The following is a 25043-nucleotide window of genomic DNA, read 5'->3' on the forward strand; positions in this document are numbered from 1 at the left end:
ATCTTAGTTCCCCAACCAGATATCAAACCCATGACCCCTGCATTGGCAGGCAGATTCTTAACCACTGGACCACCAGGGAAGTCCCCCCAAACCAATTTTAATATTTGGGGATTCCTGGGTGGCTCAGTAGTAAAGAATCCTCCTGCCAATCCAGGAGACACAAGTTCAATCCCTGGGTCAGGAAGATCCTCTGGAGGAAGAAATGGCAACCCACTCCAGTATTATTCTTGCCTGGAAATCCCATGGACAGAGGAGCCTGGTGGGCTATATTCCATGGGGTTGCAAAGAGTCGAACACGACTGAGCGACTGGGCACAGTCTTTAAATAAAACTCCACTGATTAAGAAAACCCACATATTAACCTTGATATAAAGATTTTTATTTTTATTTATTTTTGCTGTTCAACAGTAAGCATCATGCACTTTATTTTCTGTTAAGTTTGAGCTAATATAATACTTTAAAGAAGAAATACTAGATAATCAACAATTTTACCAAAGAAGCCACAGCATTACAGGTCATGAAAAAGTGCCACTCCCTTTTTGAGATCTAATTTGAAAACATGAATATTTGCGAAACATTTAGGCTTTTCCTTCATTCTTCATCCTCAAAAATTATAACACTAAAATCAAGAACTATGGTAAGGCATATCATATTTAGCGCCATTTGTGTAAACAGCAAAGGATTTCTAGGTACCACTATAAATAAAACATAAATATGTCTCTTCTAAAAGTTCATTCCTACTTTTTGGGTTTTAGTTAGTAGCCTAATAGTTGGATTTCAGTTCTGTAGCAGAAAATGCTGTTCATACAATTAATACCATGGGACACATATTAACAAGCTTCCCAGACAATCTGAGGCATAGATATGCAACTGAGTCTGAGTCCCTCTATGTGTAATAGAGAAACTCTCCAAAGACTGACACATGTATGATGACACCATTTATATACATAGCTTTACTCTTTATCTGGTTTCAGGTTTTACTTTTTCAAAAAGTATAGGAGAGGTTATCCTACCATTGATCTTGAAGAACTTTTCTATGTCATACCTGATAGAATCTGATCTCATGGGGTAGGAAGATGTTAATTTTCTGGGAATCTCTTAGAGTGTCAACAGCCAAGACCCCAAATATCCTCATATATGCATCCTGAAGGGGCAGAGCCAGGAATGACCCATTGTGATTGCTCTTCTTGCGGGAATGGTTCCAGAAGTAGATGTTCCCGTGGTGCTGAACTTGGGGGACGTGTATTGGCTTCCCTTCATCCACTACTGTAAAGCTGAGGAACAGGAATATGAGAAAAGGAGAAAGGTACAGAAGAGGGCTTTAGATTAAACCATGCAGGACACTAGATCAATCCATCCATAATCACTAGTATTATATGTCAGAGAAGTGGACTCAGATAAAATTACCAGTTTGGAGAATCTGACTTGAGAGAAAGATTTTTTAAAATAAGCTTAACAGTGTGTATATAGAACAACAAGAAAGACTGCACAGAAAAAAATGAGAATAGATGAGCCAGATACAGTCAGATTAGGGGGACACAATGGAAAGGGCTAGAAATTAAGAGTGATTATGTTGTTATAATGGCTGTAATACGAATTCAGCTGCATTTGATTTGGGACTATAAGTGTTATTGGGGAAAGATTGCTACAAAGAGATATAATGTCAATAAAAGTTGACATAGAGTTCTTACACTATGACAGGCAAAAAAAAATAAGCTTAGATCATAACAGAGAAAACATATATAACAAGATGTTATTGTTTAGTCGCTAAGTCATGTCCTACTCTTTTGCAACCCCATGGCGGGTAGCCTACTAGGCTTCTCCGTCCATGGGATTTCCCAGGCAAGAATGCTGGAGTGGGTTGCCATTTCCTTCTCCAGGGGATCCTCCTGATCCAAGAATAGAACCCAAGTCTACATTGGCAGGCAGATTCTTTTTCACTGGGCTAACAGGGAAGCCCATTTAAACAGAATGTGGAGACATAATTTGACTTGATTTTTTTGGGCTCCAAAATCACTGCAGATGGTGACTGCAGCCATGAAATTAAAAGACGCTTACTCCTTGGAAGAAAAGTTATGACCGACCTAGACAGCATATTAAAAAGCAGAGACATTACTTTGCCAACAAAGGTCCGTCTAGTCAAGGCTATGGTTTTTGCAGTAGTCATGTATGGATGTGAGAGTTGGACTATAAAGAAAGCTGAGCACCGAAGAATTGATGCTTTTGAATGATGGTGTTGGAGAAACCTCTTGAGAGTCCCTTGGACTGCAAGAAGATCCAACCAGTCCATCCTAAAGGAAATCAGTCCTGAATGTTCATTGGAAGGACTGATGTTGAGGCTGAAACTCCAATACTTTGGCCACCTAATGAGAAGAACTGACTCATTTGAAAAGACTCTGATGCTGGGAAAGATTGAAGGCAGGAGGAGAAGGGGATGACAGAGGATGAGATGGTTGGATGGCATCACCAACTCAATGGACATGAGTTTGAGTCAACTCTGGGAGTCGGTGATGGACAGGGAGGCCTGGCGTGCTGCAGTCCATGGGGTCGCAAAGAGTCGAACATGACTGAGCGACTGAACTGAACTGAACTGGAGACATAATTTATGGAGCAGTTACAAATAATTGAACTGATACTGTGAGGCAAAGTCCCTACATGAAAACCAATGCCCAAAAGCAAACTCTAGAAAAAATCAGGTGAAATCATTCAAGACTGGAAACCTATCACCTCCTGCTTGAGAAACTTTGGTGACCTGAGGCATTTCTCTCTTGGGCAGCTAACTAGGAAGGATTTCAGTGCTACTTGACTTCACAAAAAGAATTTTTTTTTTAAAGAAGGGTGAAACCAACATCTTTGGAAATTCTTACCTGATCCCCTTCATGTCCCTGTAGAGCACTCTGTTCAGAACAAATGGAGCATCATCTAAAGTACAAGCTACATTCCGCAATAGAACGTTCCCTCTATCAGGCAGAAGTAGGTTTTCTTCTAAGAGGGAAATGTGAGCACTGATCTTCTTATTTCCATGGGCTTCAGCATCCTGTGGCAAAATGTTTCTGACCATTTATTTGCCAATTGCCAAAGAGCTATTCTCTTAATCATGTCTCCCTTCATTAGCCAATCTGTACATCTGACTCCAATAATTTCATTTCCCTGAGTAAATGATGCAGATATTACCATAGACAGTGAGGGAAAGGCTGACACCACAGCTGTTCCTGAAACCTGAGTTTTAGTGAGTAGATTTACTTTATGCCAACAAGAGCAGTTCCACTAAAAAAAAAAATCTGTCAAGTCTATTTATATTGAGAGGCTTAAAACTTGGATCCCTTTGAACCATACTCATGTTGTATGAGCTTCAGTTAAAAGTGCTTATTTTAGGAAGCTCAGGCAAGAAAGATGACTCATATTTCTTGACCATCCACTATGATGTGAATATGGGAAAATGCTCTCAAGGAATTCTTAACATAGTTTGGCTGTGACATTTGACTTACATCATTTCAGGAAAGGATTACTTGGGGCTCCAGTTTGCAGACTATATGCAAACTATTTCTTTTTCTTTTTAGCTGTACTGCACAACATGTGGGATCCCAGTTCCCTGATCAGGGATCAAACCCATGCCCCTTGGAGTAGAAGCACAGAGTACTAACCAATCGACCTCCAGGGAAGTCCCACAACTACTATGTCTAATTAAAATAACTGAAAATTCTATGTATCTAAAATATTATAACAATATTATGTGTTAACACATATGCCATATATGGGTATAAATTGGGAACATGAGAGACACTTTCTCTGATATTAGTCTCCTCTTCCTATAAACTTGGGTTTGTTTTTTGTGCTTTTCTTTTCCCTTCTTGATTCCTCCTTTTCTACATAGAAAATCAATAGACTAAAAAAAATGTAGTAGTAAAATGTCTCTAATGGTATGGCAGATTTCTGAAGCAAGTTGGAGCAATAACTCTTTTGCTTTTTGGCTGAGCCCCCTGCAGTGGAAATGCAGTGTCTTAATCACTGCACTGCCAGGGAAATTCCATTATCTCTTTTTCTTGATTGGTCTACTGTTCCTGGTCCCATCATTTCCAATTATTGATATATTGGAAAATTAAGCCATTCAGGAGATGACTCCTATAATCATGTGTTGCTATTTAGCTGAGACGAATGACATAGTTTGCTCGGATCAATGGAAGCTGTGATACTTGTAGAAGACAGCCATGCTGTTCCTGCCTAGGAAAAGCAGTAACCTGGAAGCATCCGAGGAAGGCAGCAGAGCTGTGGATGGTGGTTCATCCAGGTCATGTCTTTTAAGGGACAGGATTCTGCAATAGTCTCAGTTCTAGGCAGTGCTATGAACTATTGTGTCACATTTTATGATTTAAATAGTTCCTTTGATTTTTACTTTATTTTTAATTGGAAGGTAATTGCTTTACAATGTTGCATTGGTTTCTGCTGTACAACAACGTAAATCAGCCATAAGTATACACATATATCCCCTCTGTCTGAAGCCTCCCTTCCACCAACCCCCAAATAGTTCCTTTTAAAACTGACTCCCAAAACAGCATGCAAGGGAAATGTAGCTTAAACTGCTTGTACATCTCCTTACTGTTTGTTTGTTTTTTTAATGTCAGTTTATTGTCTGTTCTAGGTTTCTTTGACTCTTGGCACAAATGAAATTAGGAATTCCAAGACATAATTTTGTCCCTTATACCTTTCCTCTCTGCTTCTACCTTGCCAATCTGCAATCATTCCAGTTGCATCTTTACTAGGTTAGGGGTCATTGTAAAACATTGGAATGAGTAAAATATTTATAGTAGAGATTTCTCAAGAGGATTTTTTGTGTTCCTCTTTTGCAACTATTGATCATCACCTGGGAGGAAATGTTTTTCTCTTATATGTCATTTTAGAAAGCACACCTGGGTAAGGGCCTTAAAGGTCTCCGTGTACACTGGCTCCAAGGAAACGCCACTTGTCTCTGCAGCACGCTGGATTTGGTGCAGCCACTTTTGTCTGGCACAATTCCTCAGATTCTCAACATGGCTCCTTTCTAAAGAGTTCATCAGAAACTCCACAACGCTTTCCAGAACTTGATCTTCATTGCCCCTGAGTTCAGAGACAACCAATTCTATGTATTTCTGAAACTGTTTGGAAGACAACCTCACTTCATGACCAGGGTGTGGCTTTGGAAATTGGATGTGTAGTTTAGCTAAAAGACAGAAACATAAAACCAAAAACAAATCAAAAGTTCATTCACCTGTGGGGGAAATTTGCATTCTTACAGCAAATTGAAGCCTCTGACAATTGCTTCTCATGGAAAACCAGGTATATCAAAGGCATCTCCAATGGATGTCCAATGGACATCTTACAGTGACTTCCTATGCTGAACTCAAGATGATTCCTATACCATCTATTTTTTTAAGTCAATTTATTTATTTTTAATTGGAGGATAGTTGCTTTATAGTACTGTGTTGGTTTCTGCCATACAGCAACATGAATTAGCCATAGGCATACATATGTCCCCTCCCTCTTGAACCTCTCTCCCACCTCCCACCCCATCACATCCCTCTGGGTTGTCACAGAGCACTGGGTTTGAGCTACCTGAGTCATACAGCAAATTCCCACTGGCTATCCATTTTACATATGGTAATGTATATTGTTTCATTTTAATTCTACCTCTCAGCCAGTGAAACCTTATAACATCATCCTCAGGTCCCTTAAATTCTAGAATTCATCGTGTCCAACTCCTTTGTTTTACCCATGAGGACACCTGGCTCTACAGAAGTTCAGTAACTTGCCCATGGTCATGTGATCACTTAGTGAAAGATAAAATATCAGAACCCAGCTCTCCTGACCATCGTGTAATATCTTTTCTTCCATGGGCCATGGTTCTATGTTATGAAGTTTTCCCATCTTGTAAGTGGAAACCACCTCATTAGACACAATTAATGAAGAACACCTGATGGTTGATCAACTTAGGTAACTTTAAGATCAACCAATACAATGATTTTTTAAAGAGCTGAAGAACTTTACTAACCCTTATCATTTTTTCTCTCATGCACCCTATACTTTAAGAATTTGAAATCTGTTATGCCAAAGTTGTCAGATAAATCCTTAAACCCAGTGAAGAGCAAAATCATTTATCCTGGGATCTAAGCAAATGAGGGAGAGAACTTATTATATGTGAATTTTAGTAGCTTTTGATTGAGAAGAATTGATCAGAAGAGGAAAAATATAGGAGAAGAGAAAGTCATTAAGGAGGATACGAAGTTAAGTTAATTTAGGGGAAACTTGAAAGTCATTCAGACTTGAGAGGTGAATCAGACCTTGTAGAGGCAGAAAGATAAAATGAGAAGGGAAAATAGACAGGACTGTGAAGTGGGTTTGGATTGTTTTATGGGTATGTGTAGCTAGGTACACAGAAGAGATCTAACTATGTAGAGTTAAGATCTTGGACAAAGCACTCTACAACAGTTTCACTCCTGATGGCTCTGACGTTTTCTACATTACCGCCAGCAATGCATAAGGTTTCAAATTTCTTCATATCCTTGCCAACACTGTTATTTTCCATTTTAAAAATTACAGTCAAACTACATAAGCAAAAGAAGCAAAAATAAATTAATGGGGCTATATCAAACTAAAAACCTTCTGCACAGCAAAAGTAACAACAAAATGAAAAGGCCACCTACAGTATGGAAGAAGATATTTGCAAATCATATATCTGATAAGGAGTTAATATCCAAAATATACGGGGAACTCATAGAACTCAATAGCAAGAAAAAAATCAGATTGAAAAATGGGCAGAGGAACTGAATAGACACATTTCCAAAGAAGAGATGCAAATGACCAGAGGCACATGAAAAGATGCTCAAACATTATTAATGAGTGTACCAACTTTCATTATAAGAAAAGTTCTAGGATTCTAATAAACAGGGTGATGATTATAGTTAATAATACCATATTATATACTTGAAAGTTTCTAAGAGAGTAGATCTTAAATGTTCTTACCACAAAAAATAAATGGTAATTATGTGAGGTGATGGAGGTATTAACTAAGCTGTGGTAATCATTTCACAATAAAAGTGTATCAAATCAACACATTGTACAACTTAAATTTACACAATGCTACATGTCAATGGTATCTCAATAAAGCTGAAAAAAATGATAGCCACATTAGTACATGTGAAGTGTGAAATGCTATCTCATGGCTTTAGAACAACCAATATTTTAACTGTATATATATCATAATAATGAGGAGGAAATGGCAACCCACTCCAGTATTCTTGCCTGGAAAATTCCGTGGACAGTGAAGACTGGTGGGCTGCAGTCCACAGGGTCACTAAAAGTCAGACATGACTGAGCACACATGCATATCATAATACTGGGAAAATTGAAGCCAAGTTGTTACCGCAACTTAAGAAAATTCTTTTGTTTTTACCTTTCTTCATAGATTCTTTTTCCATTCCTTCCTTGTATGTATACAAGAGTTCATCAATTTCCTTAAGATCCAGAAAGCCTGAGCCATCACTGTCCCACTTCTGAAAGAGGGCTTTTAGGAGAAGTTCCTGTCGGATTTGGGAAGCATTTTGTCTAGCCTAGGGCACACACAGGATAACAAAGCACAGAAGATATATCTGTTCATTATGCTAGCTGGTGAGCTTCCCTGGTGGCTCAGATAGTAAAGAATCTGCCTACAATGAGGGAGACCGGGGTTCAATCCCTAGGCTGGGAAGCTCCCCTGGAGAAAGGAATGGTTAACCACTCCAGTATTCTTGCCTGGAGAATTCCATGGACAGAGGAGCCTGGTGGACTACAAAGAGTTGGATATGACTGAGCAACTAACACAAACACACACACACACACACACACACACACACACACACACACACACACACACACACACACACACACACTAGCTGGCATCTTATGCTTATTCCCCACAAAGAGCAGCACTTTTTATAGAAACAGCTTTACTTTGGGACTAAGCAGGATACAAATGGTAAAATGGAGCATTTAATTTTAATTCTCAATATCATTTTTTATCTCTCAATAAACATTTTCTATGTTTCACCTGTAAGCTAGAAAGCAGGCATTCTCTGCATTGAACTAAAACACATTCATTCAGGAAGGGGACTCACTCCTCGAGAATCTTTGATTCATTCCTCTCCATTCACTTACTAGTTGTTCAGCGATGTAATAAATACATTGGGTGATCTGCCTGGCTTCTTTTTTTCTCTACCATGTGGGATCTAAGTTCCCCGACTCCGCAACCAGGGATCAAACCCATGCCTCCTGCATTGGGAACATGGAGTCTTAACCACTGAACTGCCAGGGAAGTCCCTGCCTGGCTTTTTGTTTTTTTTTTAATATATTTATCTATTTTAATTTTATTTATTTATTTGGCTGTGCTGGGTCTTAGTTGCAGCATGTGGGATCTAGTTTTCCTGACCAGGGAGTGAACTTTGGCTCCCTGCATTGGCAGCTCAGAGTCTTAGCCACTGAAGCACCAGGGAAGTCCCTGCCTGGCTTCTTGATGAAATATGTTTTGTAGTGAAGAGCAATGGATGATAGTGTTCAAACAACAAAAAATGACTGTGTTCAAAAATTCTTTCTTATATTTAACATTGGCCTGACATTAATTTTATTTACCATTTAGATTTTTTACTAGATTTTGTTAACTAGATAGTAACTTTTCTAATCAAGGTAGATTTTATTGATAAAAGAAAGTGAATATATACCATTTGGTTAAATGATGGGAATTTCAATTGAGGAGGAAAAAGGATATCAACTCTAAATTAGATTGAGAAGACTCATAAGACTGATAAGGTTACTGAATATGCTTGATGAACCTAATTTATATATTTAATATAAGAGTACATAAATTGTTCCTAACAGCAAATGTGTTTGCATATTTCATTCAAGTAAGTAGTAATTTCTTAAGAAAGATGAAGCCCACTACCTTGGTGTACCCCAAAATATGTATTCAAGCCACAATCATACCCTTATGTATGTGCATTTCTAAATGTACTCACACATCGGACAGTGTACACACACACACATCTTTGCACATGCAAATATCTGCTCCTCGGAATCTGCTCTTCAAGCTTTGGAGGAGCAAAAACACAGCTATATAAGAAACCATCTCCTGTCATCAACAATCATATTCTTATTAGAGGAATGAATTCTATGGAATGTGATCTTAGAACATTTGACAATAAAAGGAAGTATTTAATGGCCATGCTAATTAAGTACCTAATTAGCATAAGCATTCACAACCAAAATTAGTACTTAAGAAGAGCTAGTCTAGGAGGAACTGAGGTTGATAGATTTTCTAAATTTTAATTTTTAATTAGAAGATAATTAATTTACAATACTGCAATGGTTTCTGCCATCCAGATGCAGGTGCTTAGTCGCTCAGTCGTGTCCAACTCTGTGACCTCATGGACTGTAGCCCACCAGATTCCTCTGTCCATGGGGATTCTCCAGACAAGAATACTGGAGTGGGTTGCCATGCCTACCTCCAGGGGATCTTCCCAACCCAGGAAGCGAACCCAGGTCTCCCACATTGCAAGCATATTCTTTACTGTCTGAGCCACCAGGGAAGCACATACATCAACATGAATCAGTCATAAGTATACATATATCAACATGAATCAGCCATCATACTTACATCATACATACATCAACATGAATCAGTCATAGATATACATATGTCTTTATAATAGTGATCTCACTTGTTTTATTGGTAAATAATATTACTCACCTTTTCTAAGCCACTCATTTTCTCTTCTTTTGTTTCAACAAAGCCCTTCTTAAAAAAGGAAGTAAGGGCTTCACTGACACTCAAGGGGGAATCTTCACCAACAAATGTCTCCAGGAGCTGCACAAACTGGAGTAGATTGAAGGAAACTCCGTTGAAGGCACTCCTACCCTTTATTTTCTTGTAAGACTGAATGTTTCTGATAATTGAGTGCAGGTCTATCAAGCAAGGAACATACATCAAATGGTGACATGAACAATTTTATCAAAGTTCAGGGAAAATATATGAGTATATATTGTAATGAACATCTACTACCTTTTTTCCTACCAGGAGTCTATGCTGCCTTCATGAGGACAGCACCCCCTTTTATTTTTAATATATCCCTTATAAAGTTTGGGTTTTGGTTGTTGTTCTCATTTCCTCTCTCTCTCTTTTTTTTGCATGTGGGATCTTAGTTCTCTGACCAGAGATTGAACCCATGCCCCTGTATCGGGAGCACAGAGTCTTAACCACTGGACCACCAGGGAAGTCCCTAAATGTATCTTTTATTTATTTATTTATTGGTTTTCATCCTTTTGTCTGCACCTGGTGGCATGTGGGATCTTAGTTCTCCAAAGAGGAATTGAACCCATGCCCCTTGCATTGGCAGTGTGGAGTCTTAACCACTGGACTGCCAGGGAAGCCCCCCTCCTTTTTTTTTTTTAATTTGAGAAAACATCTCTCCCCGATTGTCAGTTTCGATGTACCAGGTAGTACTGAGCCTCACCCACCCTTGCTTCAGGATGGCCATGTGATATAGGTCTGGCTAGTGATTCACATATGACAGCAATGGAATCCACTACAGGCCAATGATAATTAGCCCCAGGACTTTTGGGGCAACTACTAGGGGAGAATCACTGGTCTTGTACTCTGACTCCTGAACTAGTAGGATGTAGGCTTAGAGATGCTCTCATGGAAATCTTTGCCACGATACAGAGAAAACTACCTAAAACTGAAAGTTACACAGAGAACAGGGCTGAGAGGCAAAGAGATAGTGTCCTGCTGCTATTATCGAGCCCTTGGATTCAGCTGTGCCTGAAGCCAGGTGCAGTCTGGACTCACTAGTTAAATAAGTCCGTAAATATGACCACTATAACCTCTCCCTCAGGAGGCTTAACTCATATATTTATCTTGAAGCTTGATGTTATAACATGAAGTATATTTCATAGAAGAGCCCGGTGATTTAGGATTGATTTATTAACTAATTCAATCATTCATGCCCTGATGCCTTCCATATGCGATCTGATGTGACTTAAAAAGAATCACCCATGCAATTGTCAAAATGGTAGACCAAAACTGAAATAAAGAAGTAAGATCAGGAGAAGAGGAACATGAAGTAGCAGGCAACAAGAGCTTAACCAGTGCCATACAATTTCACCAAATATTTGGAGAATAGAAAGTTTGCTATTTGATTCATTCTTAAATGAGAAAAGAAACTGCAGACAGGAGGAAAATTTTTTGATCTTATGAGTTCTACTACTTGTTGGTGAAAGGTAAAACGATAAAATAGCATTGAAGTAAAATATGAATACTTGTTGGGATATTGTTGTTAAATACGTGGTTTACTGAGAGCTAAAAGCTATTCTTTGTTCTCTCTGTTGAGTAGATCTTCCTTTGTAAGTCTTCAAAAACAAGACAGATCCTCACCTGCCTCACATAGTTGGATGTGGAACTACAAGGGAGAGGAATTGCTGGAATGATTTCTATGCTTCCAATATCTAATTTCCTTTATGTACCTGGATCATAGCTTCAAAGTAGTTTCAGGGCCACATAACCATAAAAAAAAATTGTATACAGTTGGCCCTTTGTAGCTGCAGGTTCTGCATCTGTGGCTTCAACTGTGGATCAAAAATATTCAGGAAAAAAAAATCCAGAAAGTTCCCCAAAGCAAAACTTGAATTTGCCACACATGGGCAACTATTTACATAGCATTCACGTTGCATTTTCAACTATTTACAAAGCATTTACATTGTACTAGGTATTATAAGTGATCTAGATTCAAAGTGTATGGGAGGATCCATCAGTTATATGAAAGTACTAGTCCATTTTATATAAGGGGTTTGAGCATATTGAATGTTGGTATTCGTGGTGGGGGGAAATTTTGGGTGGATGATATTCATGGAACAATCCCCTGCAGACACTAATGGACAGCTGCACTAACGCATATGCTTTAAAGAGCATTACAATAGCACTACATGTACACTACCACCTGAAACAGTCATCTTGAATATGTTTAGGTCCATTGGCTCAAGGACAAAACAATGCAAGTGCCACCTGCCATTGTGCCTCAGTTAAGTCCAGTCCTTACCATTGGGAACCACGTAAATTAAAGGTTATCAAATTAGAGTGCCATCTGATCTTCCTGGCTTTGTTAACATGTACCTGTGAACCTCGAGTTACCATAGATTAAATTTGCCTGTTTCTCGTCTTCACATTCGGCATACTTCATGTTCCAGTTACAAGTCAGAAGTTCACCTATAAGATACATATGCCATAATATAGTCAACTTTACTTTCACAATGTTTTTGCTCTGGTGTACGAATGAAAGGAGGATTAAATGAGAAGTCACCTGTCCATGACTTTCCTTCTATTTTTTGGGACTTGCTTTCGCAGGATTTGTCTTTCTGAACTTCCTTTTTAGCAGGTTCTAAAAGGTATAAAAGAAAATGCCTGTGAGTTGAACATTATGTATTCTAAAGTTAATAAATGAAAGAAATATCTTGCATACAGAACACAAAAACTTTCTTTCGGGTCCTTTCCTGTATATGTTGTATCATAATGGTATCATTTAATAACTTAATCACAAAGATGTCGCTTAATAGCTTTAGTTTTTGAGAGCAGCTCTGTGACAAAGGCTATGTATTGTACTCAAATTTGGCCACACAAAATGAGGGCTCTATTTCCCAGCCTCCCAGACAGCAGGTGTCACTATGTGCCTAAATTCTGATGAATGAACAAGCTAGAAAGGAAAGGAAATGATGTAATGTCTATCCTTTTTACTTTCTCCTCGCCTTCTGGTCAGGATGCGGATATGGTGGTTAGCTATCTTGGAGTGTGTGGCTGGAGGAGACACAAGGCAGAAAGAGCTTGAGCCACTGTTGATTTCTTGGGGCTGATCCATCATATAAGCTTTGACTTTTATATGAGAAACAAAGAAACTCCTGTCTTGTTTAGACATTGTTATTTTGTTTTGGTTTTTTTTTTTTTTAGACACTGTTACAGAGAGTCAAAATTAATAGTAACTTCACTAATTTTTTAGGCTGTATCCCCACTATGTAAGGAGAACCAGAAATTAGTAGCCCTGTTCTGGGGACAAATAAATATAACGCTGAAAAAATGAAAGATTTCAAATTAGTTAATGGTAGTGTAAAATCCTTAACACAGGTTACCCATCTCTTATGAGTTTTAAATAAGAACTTTCTTTGGGACTGTAGAACTTTAGAATTAAAAAAAAAAATGCCTAGAAAGCATATTAAAAAGAAGAGACATTATTTTGCCAACAAAAGTCCATAAAGTTAAAGCTATGATTTTTCCAGTAGTTATGCATGGTTATGAGAGTTGGACCATAAAGAAGGCTAAACGCTGAAGAATTGATATTTTTGAACTGTGGTGTTAAAAAAGACTCTTGAGAGTCCCTTGGACTGCAAGGAGATTAAACTAGTCAATCCTAAACAAAATCAACCCTGAATATTCACTGGAAGCAATGATGCTGAAGCTCCAATACTTTGGCCACCTGATGCGAAGAGCTGACTCATTAGAAAAGACCCTGATGCTGAGAAGGATTGAAGACAGGAGGAGAAGGGGACAACAGAGGACAGGATGGTTGGATGGCATCACCAATTCAATGGACATGAGTTTGAGCAAGCTCTGGGAGATGGTGAAGGACAGGGAAGCCTGGTGTGCTGCAGTTCATGGGGTCACAAAGAGTCAGGCACGACTAAGTGACTGAACAGCAATAACAGCTGAGGCCTTAAGTGGCATTGAGATTGGCTCTCGAAAAGATTATAATTCTTCAACCAAAAGGGCATAAATTTGCATATTTTCCCAGGAAAAGTCTTCTGCAGAATAAATATTTGAAATCCAGGGTGCTTTCTGTCTTAAATATGACCTTCAGAAACTCTTCTAGAACATCTTATATGCAACTGAAAAAAAGTGAGATACTTTTAAAATTTGAAATAAAAGAAATTTTAAAAGGTGATTTCTAATATCGGATACTCCATTTAAAATAAAACAGCTTCTGTGCCTTTTCAGAAGTCCAGTGAAAATTTCTACATGTAATACTACCAGATTTCTTCCTTACAAATGGGCTTCTAGTGTAGAGGGATTTCTAGGTAAATTGACAGTAGAGACTTTCTAGTTTGCATGTAATTGATTGCTCAAAGTCTAGACTCATGTTGAATAGCAAAATATGTCTGAAGTTTGCATGACCTTATATGTCACAAAAAGATCCTAACTGAAATGAAGATTTTTCTTCAGACTTTAGAAACTGCTCTAGAAAACAAAGAGCTGATGTAGGAAAGTGATATTACTACCTGAAAGATGATCTTTTGGGCTTGATACTCCAATTTTCTCTTGTAGTTCAGGACTTATAAAGAGTTGCTCTTCATATGGTTGTCCTTGAGTCCTTTCTTCCTGTTGAGGGGTTTCAGTGTGCTCAAAGGAAATAGATTCCCTAGATGTTTTACTTTCTCCTACGATGCTACCTTTTCTTGATTGTGAAGTTAAGTCTGTGTCTGGTTGTTCTTCCGGAATTGTTTCTCTGGATGACTGTGGTTCTGCAATTGACCCTCTGTGTGGTTCTTGTTCTACAACTGACTCCCTGCCTTCTTCTTGCTCTGCAGTTGACCCACTGTGTGGTCCTTGATCTGATTGTGACTCTCTCCCTGCTTCCTGTTCTGAAGTTGATTCTCTGGGTTGTTCAAGATCTGATTGTGACTCTCTGTGTGCTTCCTGTTCTGTAATTGACCCTCTGGGTTGTTCAAGATGTGACTGTGACTCTCTGTGTGATCCCTGTTCCTCAGGTGACTCTCTGTGTGATCCTTGTCCTGTTGTTGACCCTTCATGTTGTTCTTCTGTTGTAACTGAGTCTTCGGGAAGTCCTTGTTCTGCTGTTGATTCAATGTGGGTTCTTTGTGGTACTCCTTGTTCTGTTATTAGCTCATGATGTGGTCTTTGTTCTGTTATTAACTCTCTACTTGATCTTTGTTCTAGAGTTGACCCTGTGTAGGTTCCTTCTTTTGATACTGATTCTTCGTTCAGTTCTTGTTCTCCAGTTGACTCTTCAGGTTGTTCTTGTTCTCTGGTTGAAATTCCATTTGGTCCTTGTTCCACAGTTGCCCCTCTCTGCTGCTCTGGTGGGCTTTGTGGTAGTGTTGATTCTCTATAGTAGTCATGTTGATCTTCTGGGCTTGCTAATAATTTACTTTGGGTTTTGCTAACATGTTTTTCAGAAGGTAATGTAGTCATCTCTAGGAGAACATTGTCAAAGTCTTCATAAATGTGTTTCTGATTATCCATGTCTCCCCAGAACTCAAGTAAGTCTATCTCTCCAAATTCAACAAATGGCCCTAACACAGAAAACAAAACATTTACCTAAACAATTGATCTTACAATGTAGAATCAGAGCTGGTAAATTAATGCAAAAAAGCAGTAGGCACAGTAATGGTGCCCACAGAACTATTGCTTTAAATGAATATCAATTACATTTCCCAGCAACCCAATAAAAAACAAAAAATATCTAAAGGAACATAAAAGATGCTCACTATTGGAAATTAGAAATAATCCCTTCCTAAAAAGTATGGAAATGAACATGATTTCTTCTTTTGTTGCTTGAAGAGTAGCTTAGACTTTCAAGGCAAATAGAATTTATCCTCTACTCTTAGTCCTCCCACAATAAGCACAGCATAGGGCTGAGGAAAAAGACAAATGTCTTCCACCTCAAACTCTGCCATTTTCCACAACAAGGGAGGGTATTATGTTAAGTCAGATAAGGCAGACAGAGAAAGACAAATACCACATGATCTAATTTACATCTTTAAAACAAACAAATAAAACAAAACAAAAACAGACTCATAGATACAGAGAACAAATGGGTGGTTGCCAAAAGGGAGAGGGTTTGAGGTATGAGTGAAACAGTTGAAGGGAATTAAGACATCCAAACCTCCAATTATATAATAAATAAGTCATACATTAAATAATAAATAATATACCGCATAAGGAATATGGTCAATCATAATAACTTTGTAGGGGGACAGAATGTTACTAGATTCATCATGGTGATTATTTCCTATCATATGAAAATGTCAAATCATTATGGTGTACATTTGAAACTAAGATAATATTGTACATCAATTATATTTCAATCAAAAAATGCTTGGTATAAAAAAATTGTTCTTACAAATCTTAGAATTCTAAGTTGGACATTAAAACTGGAACTACCATTATCAACTTAATTTCCAAAACATTCAGGTTGTCACTAAAGCACCCCTTCATTTGAATTCTAGCTCAATTCTGACTTAACAACTTAAAATATTACACTGTAGTGAAAAACACATCTAGTTCAACTAGATGGTAATGGTAATTACCATTGTATGGCATGAACAACTAGATACAGCCATCATGATCTAAGGGAGATGTTATATGGAGGGATTCCATGGTGATAGAATGATGTTTTATCACATCCGTTTACTGCTTCACTCCAGTTTGAGCATACTCCCTCTGGGTGGCACTTACATTGTCTTGGGTTTCGGAGTATACCTCTGAGCACTTTTGAACTTTGGTCATAGAATGTTTCCAGCAAGGCCAATGTCCTCTGACGATCCAGAAACCCTACCTAAGCAGAAAGTTGGCAATCAGTTGTTACATGAGATTTGAAACTTTTATGTAGATGGAATATTGAAACTCCTAACGATACTTTTAATCCCCAAATTTCTGCACTTCTTCTTAGCTCCAGTTCATACTTATCTTAAAAGCACTGTCAATAGCGTGTTTCACACACTATTGTGTCATATAATCAATAATATGTTATATTTTACATTCACTACTAGGAGGTTACATTCATATCTGCAGACAATCCAGAACAAATATTTAGGTCATTATGGTATGCATTTACAGTTTTGTTCCCAACTTCATTTAGTATCCTCTTTTTCTTTCATCCTACTTTTTAAAATCTATGTTCTTTTGTTGCTTTGTGGTCCACCGGAGAAGGGCATGGCAAACCACTTCAGTATTCTTGCCTTGAGAACCCCATGAACAGTATGAAAAGGCAAAAGGATAGGACACTGAAAGATGAACTCCCCAGGTCAGTAGGTGCCCAATATGCTAATGGAGATCAGTGGAGAAATAACTCCAGAAAGAATGATGGGATGGAGCCAAAGCAAAAATGATACCCAACTGTGGATGTGACTGGTGATAGACGCAAAGTCCGATGCTGTAAAGAGCAATATTGCATAGGAACCTGGAATGTTAGGTCCATGAATCAAGGCAAACTGGAAGTGGTCAAACAGGAGATGGCAAGAGTGAACGTTGACATTCTAGGAATCAGCGAACTAAGATGGACTGGAATGGGTGAATTTAACTCAGATGACCATTATGTCTACTATTGTGGGCAAGAATCCCTTAGAAGAAATGGAGTAGCCATCATGGTCAACAAAAGAGTCCGAAATGCAGTACTTGGATGCAATCTCAGAAATGACAGAATGATCTCTGTTCGCTTCCAAGGCAAACCATTCAATATCACGGTAATCCAAGTCTATGCCCCGACCAGTAACGCCGAAGAAGCTGAAGTTGAACGATTCTATGAAGACCTACAAGACCTTCTAGAACTAACACCCAAAAAAGATGTCCTTTTCATTATAGGGGACTGGAATGCAAAAGTAGGAAGTCAAGAAACACCTGGCGTAACAGGCAGGTTTGGCCTTGGAGTACAGAATGAAGCAGGGCAAAGGCTAATAGAGTTTTGCCACGAGAACGCACTGGTAATAGCAAACACCCTCTTCCAACAACACAAGAGAAGACTCTACACGTGGACATCACCAGATGGTCAACACCGAAATCAGATTGATTATATTCTTTGCAGCCAAAGATGGAGAAGCTCTATACAGTCAGCAAAAACAAGACCGGGAGCAGACTGTGGCTCAGATCATGAACTGCTTATTGTCAAATTCAGACTGAAATTGAAGAAAGTAGGGAAAACCACTAGACCATTCAGGTATGACCTAGATCAAATCCCTTATGAGTATACAGTGGAAGTGACAAATAGATTTAAGGGACTAGACCTGATAGACAGAATGCCTGATGAACTATGGACAGAGGTTCGTGACATTGTACAGGAGACGGGATCAAGAAAATCCCCATGGAAAAGAAATGCAAAAAAGCAAAATGGCTGTCTGAGGAGGCCTTACAGATAGCTGGGAAGAGAAGAGAAGCGAAAAGCAAAGGAGAAAAGGAAAGATATTCTCATCTGAATGCAGAGTTCCAAAGAATAGCAAGGAGAGATAAGAAAGCCTTCCTCAGCGATCAGTGCAAACAAATAGAGGAAAACAACAGATTGGGAAAGACTAGAGACCTCTTCAAGAAAATTAGAGATACCAAGGGAACATTTCACGCAAAGATAGGCTCGATAAAGGACAGAAATGGTATGGACCTAACAGAAGCAGAAGATATTAAGAAAAGGTGGCAAGAATACACAGAAGAACTGTACAAAAAAGATCTTCATGACCCAGATAATCACGATGGTGTGGTCACTCACCTAGAGCCAGACATCCTGGAATGTGAAGTCAAGTGGGCCTTAGAAAGCATCACTACGAACAAAGTTAGTGGAGGTGATGGAATTCCAGTTGAGCTATTTCAAATCCTCAAAGGTGATGCTGTGAAAGTGCTGCACTCGATATGCCAGCAAATCTGGAAAACTCAGCAGTGGCCACAGGACTGGAAGAGGTCAGTCTTCGTTCCAATCCCAAAGAAAGGCAATGCCAAAGAATGCTCAAACTACCGCACAATTGCACTCATCTCACATGTTAGTAAAGTAATGCTCAAAATTCTCCAAGCCAGGCTTCAGCAATACGTGAACTGTGAACTTCCAGATGTTCAAGCTGGTTTTAGAAAAGGCAGAGGAACCAGAGATCAAATTGCCAATATCCGCTGGATCATCGAAAAAGCAAGAGAGTTCCAGAAAAACATCTATTTCTGCTTTATTGACTATGCCAAAGCCTTTGACTGTGTGGATCACAGTAAACTGTGGAAAATTCTGAAAGAGATGGGAATACCAGACCATCTGACCTGTCTCTTGAGAAACCTGTATGCAGGTCAGGAAGCAACAGTTAGAACTGGACATGGAACAACAGACTGGTTCCAAATAGGAAACGGAGTACGTCAAGGCTGTATATTGTCACCCTGCTTATTTAACTTCTATGCAGAGTACATCATGAGAAACGCTGGGCTGGAAGAAACACAAGCTGGAATCAAGATTGCCGGGAGAAATATCAATAACCTCAGATATGCGGATGACACCACCCTTATGGCAGAAAGTGAAGAAGAACTAAAGAGCCTCTTGATGAAGGTGAAGGAGGAGAGTGAAAAAGTTGGCTTAAAGCTCAACGTTCAGAAAACTAAGATCATGGCATCTGGTCCCATCACTCCATGGGAAATAGATGGGGAAACAGTGGAAACAGTGTCAGACTTTACTTTTTTGGGCTCCAGAATCACTGCTGATGGTGACTGCAGCCATGAAATTAAAAGACGCTTACTACTTGGAAGGAAGGTTATGGCCAACCTAGATAGCATGTTTAAAAGCAGAGACATTACTTTGCCAACAAAAGTCCGTCTAGTCAAGACTATGGTTTTTCCAGTGGTCATGTATGGATGTGAGAGTTGGACGGTGAAGAAAGCTGAGCGCCGCAGAATTGATGCTTTTGAACTGTGGTGTTGGAGAAGACTCTTGAGAGTCCCTTGGACTGCAAGGAGATCCAATCAATCCATCCTAAAAGAGATCAATCCTGGGTGTTCATTGGAAGGTCTGATGTTGAAGCTGAAGCTCCAATACTTTGGCCACCTCATGCGAAGGGTTGACTCATTGGAAAAGACCCTAATGCTGGGTAGGATTGGGGGCGGGAGGAGAAGGGGACGACAGAGGATGAGATGGTTGGATGGCATCACCGACTCGATGAACATGGGTTTGGGTAGACTCCGGGAGTTGGTGATGGACAGAGAGGCCTGGCGTGCTGCAATTCATGGGGTCGCAGAGAGTCGGACACGACTGAGCGACTGAACTGTACTGATAAGGACTGATGCTGAAGCTGAAGCTCCAATACTTTGACCACCTGATGCGAAGAGCCGACTCATTAGAAAAGACTCTGATCCTGGGAAAGATTGAAGGCAGGAGGAGAAGGGGATGACAGAGGATGAGATGGTTGGATGGCATCACTGACTCAACAGACATGAGTTTAAGCAAGTTCTGGGAGATGATGAAGGACAAGGAAGCCTGGCGGGCTGCAGTCCATGGGGTCACAAAGAGTCCGACATGACTAAGTGACTGAACAACATAAGCTTCCTTAAATCTTTTCAGGAATATTGGGATACAAACAAATAAGCATAAGGTTCATAAACAAATGTATTTCAGTAAAGTTGGAATCTATTTTTGCAAATCCATTTGGTGTCCTGGCACAATAGTGCCTTCCTAAATTGCCTGATGGCTCAGTTGGTAAAGAATCCACCTGCAATGCAGGAGACCCTAGTTTGATTCCTGGGTTGGGAAGATCCCCTGGAGAAGGGATAGGCTACCCACGCCAGTACTCTTGGGCTTCCCTTGTGGCTCAGTTGGTAAAAAATGCACCTGCAATGTGGGAGACCTGGGTTCAATCCCTGGAGAAGGGAAAGGCTACCCATCCCAGTATTCTGGCCTGGAGAATTCTATGTACTGTATAGTCCATGGGGTCACAAAGAGTCAGACACGACTGAGCGACTTTCACTTTCACTTTCAAATCCTATTCCTAGAAATACTTTTTGATATAAACCTTTCTTGTTTTTAAGAAGCAGAATAAAATGTGGTAGGCTTTCTATTCCCCAAAGAGAAAAGGAGCTCTTTTCTCTAGGAAGACACCAGCATAGACAATCCTAAGCAAAAAAAATCCTAAGCAACCCACTCTTAAAAATGGGAAAGAAACTTAGATACAAGTTATAAATCATATGCAGGGCCACTCAAGATGTAATCTGCAAGCTAGTACCAGTCTGTGTGTGATGAGAAAGGTAGGAATTGAGAATAGCATCTAGAAAATGTTATAGCAACTTGAGAAAGTAACTGACAATAAATCAGATTTGAATCCGGTAGTAACAAAATGTGGACTGTATTTTTTTTTTTTAAATCAGTAGCTATTTGTTAAAGTTGAAGAGAAAGGACTTCCCTGATTTCCCAGTGGTTAGGACTTTGCCTTCCAATCCAGGGGGTGAGGGTTCGATACCTGGTTGGGGAACTAAGATCTCACATGTCTTGCAGCCAAAAAGCAAAACATAAAACAGAAGCAATGTTGCAAAAAATTCAATAAAGACTTAAAAAAATGGTTCACATCAAAAAAAATCTTTTAAAAAAAAGTCAAAGGGAAAACCAAGAGAAATTGTAGGAACTGGTAAAACAAAAAATTAAACATAAGTCAGTAATTTACTTCCCTGTGTTTGTTAATAGCTCTTAGATTAGAATATGTTTGGATTGTATTTTTATTTCCTTTTTCCCTCTTAGTAATCCATTCTCATTATCAGTCCACATATTAAAAATATCACCATCAACAACCTAAACACTGGTTCTTCACAACAGATAGTGTGAGAAGCACTACTTTAAGGGGCTTCTCCTACCTTCCCACGGTCACAATGCAGGAAGAGTTCAGCAAACATCTGTCTCCGCATGTCAGTTTTTATGACCTCCCTGAATTCATCTGCACAATGGCAAAGGTGCTTAAGGAGCTTCTCAAACACTTCACTTTTAAAGCCTGCAATGTGGGAAGAGATGAGCTGTGGATAAAACAAGGATAGGTGATTGATTAAAAACCATGTTCTTCACTTGGATTTTTTTCCCCCCAGGATTCCATTGATGTGCATGAAATTATTGGCTGCAATTTTTTCCATATCATCTGCTGTCACTTAGATAAAGCATTTTCAAATTAGTGCTGTTCTATGGCTATGCTGTAGAGAGGGGATCAATACAGTCCCCAACACCATAGAGCAGTTACATACACCATAGACCAGTACACACTGTTGGAACAATTTCCTTCTAGGTCACATCAGTGTTATATAAGAGCAGTTGTTAACCTCACGGTATGAAACAGCGGCAGTCATAAAATGTGGCCAGTAAATGAATAGTTCTTAAAATTGAATGCAGTTTTCCTTTTGATGTAGGGGATATAAGAGCATGTGTTTTCGTTTTCCAAGACTGGCTACATTTAATTACTGGCGTGAAAGGGATGGGGATGGCTTCCCAGGTGGCTCGGAGGTAAAGAATCTGCCTGCCAATGCAGAAGATGAAGGAGACATGGGTTCAATCCCTGGCTTGGGAAGATCCCCTGGAGGAGGGCATGGCAACCCACTCCAGTATTCTTGCCTGGAAAATCTCATGGATACAGGACTGGTGGGGTACAGTCCATGGGGTCGCAAAGAATCAAGCATGACTTAGAGACTAAACGATAACAACAAATCCTTTGTCTATGATTTGTTTTTTCTTTTGGAAGTGTAGAATCTAAGAATATCTATGCTCTTAGGTTATACCTCTTGAGCCTGGTGAATAGAATCCCAGACATGAGATTGTTTGCTTAGAAGGTAAATGCATCTGGGGTCTTCCCTGGTGGTCCAGTGGCTAAGTCTCCAAGTTCCCAAAGCAGGGAGCCTGGGTTCAATCCCTGGTCAAGGAAACAGATCCCACAGGCAGCAAACAAGAGCTCACATGCTGCAACTAAAATCCTGTGTGCTGCAACTAAAACCCAGCGCAGCTAAACAAATAGATATTAATAAAAAGAAGGTAAACGCTTCTGTATTTTTTGATAGGTTTTGACATCAGGCTTGTATACCCTTTTTCACTCTCACCTTTTGCACTCCCACAACTAATTTATGAGTGGTCGTTTCTCCTCAGCCTCAACATCAATGTGTATTGCTTTCCAGATTTCTACAAATTTGACAGATCAGGAACATTACAATCTGTTCTATCCTTGACTATAAGTATCTCAGTGAGTTTCTCAGTGGGATCCTCTTTAAGTGTTAACCCACTTCTTTCTCTGCCCCAAACAAAGAGGTAGCCAAATTTGTACAGAATGACCCTGCTTCCATAGCTAGATTTCCATATTTCATTTCCTCTTCAAAATCACCTAGGCAAATTTAGGACGTATTATGTAAGAAATACGACTTGAATCCATATTCAGTTCAGTTCAGTTCAGTTCAGTTGCTCAGTCATGTCCGACTCTTTGCGACCCCATGAATCGCAGCACGCCAGGCCTCCCTGTCTATCACCAGCTCCCGGAGTCTACCCAAACCCATGTCCATCGAGTCGGTGTGCCATCCAACCATCTCATTCTCTGTCGTCCCCTTCTCCTCCTGCCCCCAATCCTTCCCAGCATTAGGGTCTTATCCAATGAGTCAGCCCTTCGCATGAGGTGGCCAAAGTATTGAAGTTTCAGCTTCAACATCAGTCCTTCCAATGAACACCCAGGACTGATCTCCTTTAGGATGGACTGGTTGGATCTTCTTGCAATCCAAGCGACTCTCAGGAGGCTTCTCCAACACCACAGTTCAAAAGCATCAATTCTGCGGCGCTCAGCTTTCTTCACCGACCAACTCTCACATCCATACATGACCACTGGAAAAACCATAGCCTTGACTAGACGGACATTTGTTGGCAGAGTAATGTCTCTGCTTTTAAATATGCTATCTAGGTTGGTCACAACCTTCCTTCCAAGGAGTAAGCGTCTTTTAATTTCATGGTTGCAATCACCATCAGCAGTGATTTTGGAGCCCCCAAAAATAAAGTCTGACACTGTTTCCACTGTTTCCCCATCTGTATTTCCCATGCAGTGATGGGACCAGATGCCATGGTCTTAGTTTTCTGAATGTTGAGCTTTAAGCCAATTTTTTCACTTTCCTCTTTCGCTTTCATCAAGAGGCACTTTAGTTCTTCTTCACTTTCTGCCATAAGGGTGGTGTCATCTGCATATCTGAGGTTATTGATATTTCTCCCAGCAATCTTGATTCCAGCTTGTGCTTCTTCCAGCCCAGCATTTCTCATGATGTACTCTGCATAGAAGTTAAATAAGCAGGGTGACAATATACAGCCTTGACACTCCTTTTCCTATTTGGAACCAGTCTGTTGTTCCATGTCCAGTTCTAACTGTTGCTTCCTGACCTGCATACAGGTTTCTCAAGAGGCAGGTCAGGTGGTCTGGTATTCCCATCTTTTTCAGAATTTTCCACAGTTTATTGTGATCCACACAAAGGCTTTGGCATAGTCAATAAAGCAGAAATAGATGTTCTTCTAGAACTCTTGCTTTTTTGATGATCCATCGGATGTTGGCAATTTGATCTCTGGTTCCTCTGCCTTTTCTAAAACCAGCTTGAACATCTGGAAGTTCACGGTTCACGTATTGCTGAAGCCTGGCTTGGAGAATTTTGAGCATTACTTTACTAGTGTGTGAAATGAGTGCAATTGTGCGGTAGTTTGAGCATTCTTTGGCATTGCCTTTCTTTGAGATTGGAATGAAAACTGACCTTTTCCAGTCCTGTGGCCACTGCTGAGTTTTCCAGATTTGCTGGCATATCAAATGCAGCACTTTCACAGCATCATCTTTGAGGATTTGAAATAGCTCAACTGGAATTCCATCACCTCCACTAGCTTTGTTCGTAGTGATGCTTTCTAAGGCCCACTTGACTTCACATTCCAGGATGTCTGGGTCTAGGTGAGTGACCACACCATCGTGATTATCTGGGTCATGAAGATCTTTTTTGTGCAGTTCTTCTGTGTATTCTTGCCACCTCTTCTTAATATCCTCTGCTTCTGTTAGGTCCATACCATTTCTGTCCTTCATCGAGCCCATCTTTGCATGAAATGTTCCCTTGGTATCTCTAATTTTCTTGAAGAGATCTCTAGTCTTTCCCAATCTGTTGTTTTCCTCTATTTCTTTGCATTGATCGCTGAGGAAGGCTTTCTTATCTCTCCTTGCTATTCTTTGGAACTCTGCATTCAGATGGGAATATCTTTTCTTTTCTCTTTTGCTTTTCGCTTCCCGTCC

General features: G+C 39.6%; 1 protein-coding gene across 7 annotated transcripts in view; it reads right to left on the minus strand.

Moving 5' to 3' along the window:
- Positions 1–25043, minus strand: part of EFCAB5 (EF-hand calcium binding domain 5) — a 92016-nt gene that overhangs the window by 19094 nt on the left and 47879 nt on the right. For all 7 annotated transcript variants that reach the window (XR_014079580.1, XR_014079579.1, XM_081580215.1 and 4 more), the window contains exons 8-17: positions 21631–21786; positions 16519–16618; positions 14319–15353; positions 12356–12433; positions 12169–12261; positions 9751–9965; positions 7426–7582; positions 4907–5196; positions 2867–3036; positions 1045–1273 (exon numbers count right to left, since the gene is read on the minus strand). Coding sequence is in view for 5 of the 7 variants with exons in the window: in XM_081580215.1 (XP_081436341.1) it covers positions 1045–1273; positions 2867–3036; positions 4907–5196; positions 7426–7582; positions 9751–9965; positions 12169–12261; positions 12356–12433; positions 14319–15353; positions 16519–16618; positions 21631–21786 (2523 nt within the window). In the remaining 2 variants the exon portion in view is untranslated. The remainder of the gene's footprint in view (positions 1–1044; positions 1274–2866; positions 3037–4906; positions 5197–7425; positions 7583–9750; positions 9966–12168; positions 12262–12355; positions 12434–14318; positions 15354–16518; positions 16619–21630; positions 21787–25043) is intronic.

The sequence above is a fragment of the Giraffa tippelskirchi genome, chromosome 3 (genome assembly GCF_054371585.1).
Source record: "Giraffa tippelskirchi isolate mGirTip1 chromosome 3, T2T-mGirTip1v1.2.pri, whole genome shotgun sequence".
NCBI lineage: Eukaryota > Metazoa > Chordata > Mammalia > Artiodactyla > Giraffidae > Giraffa > Giraffa tippelskirchi.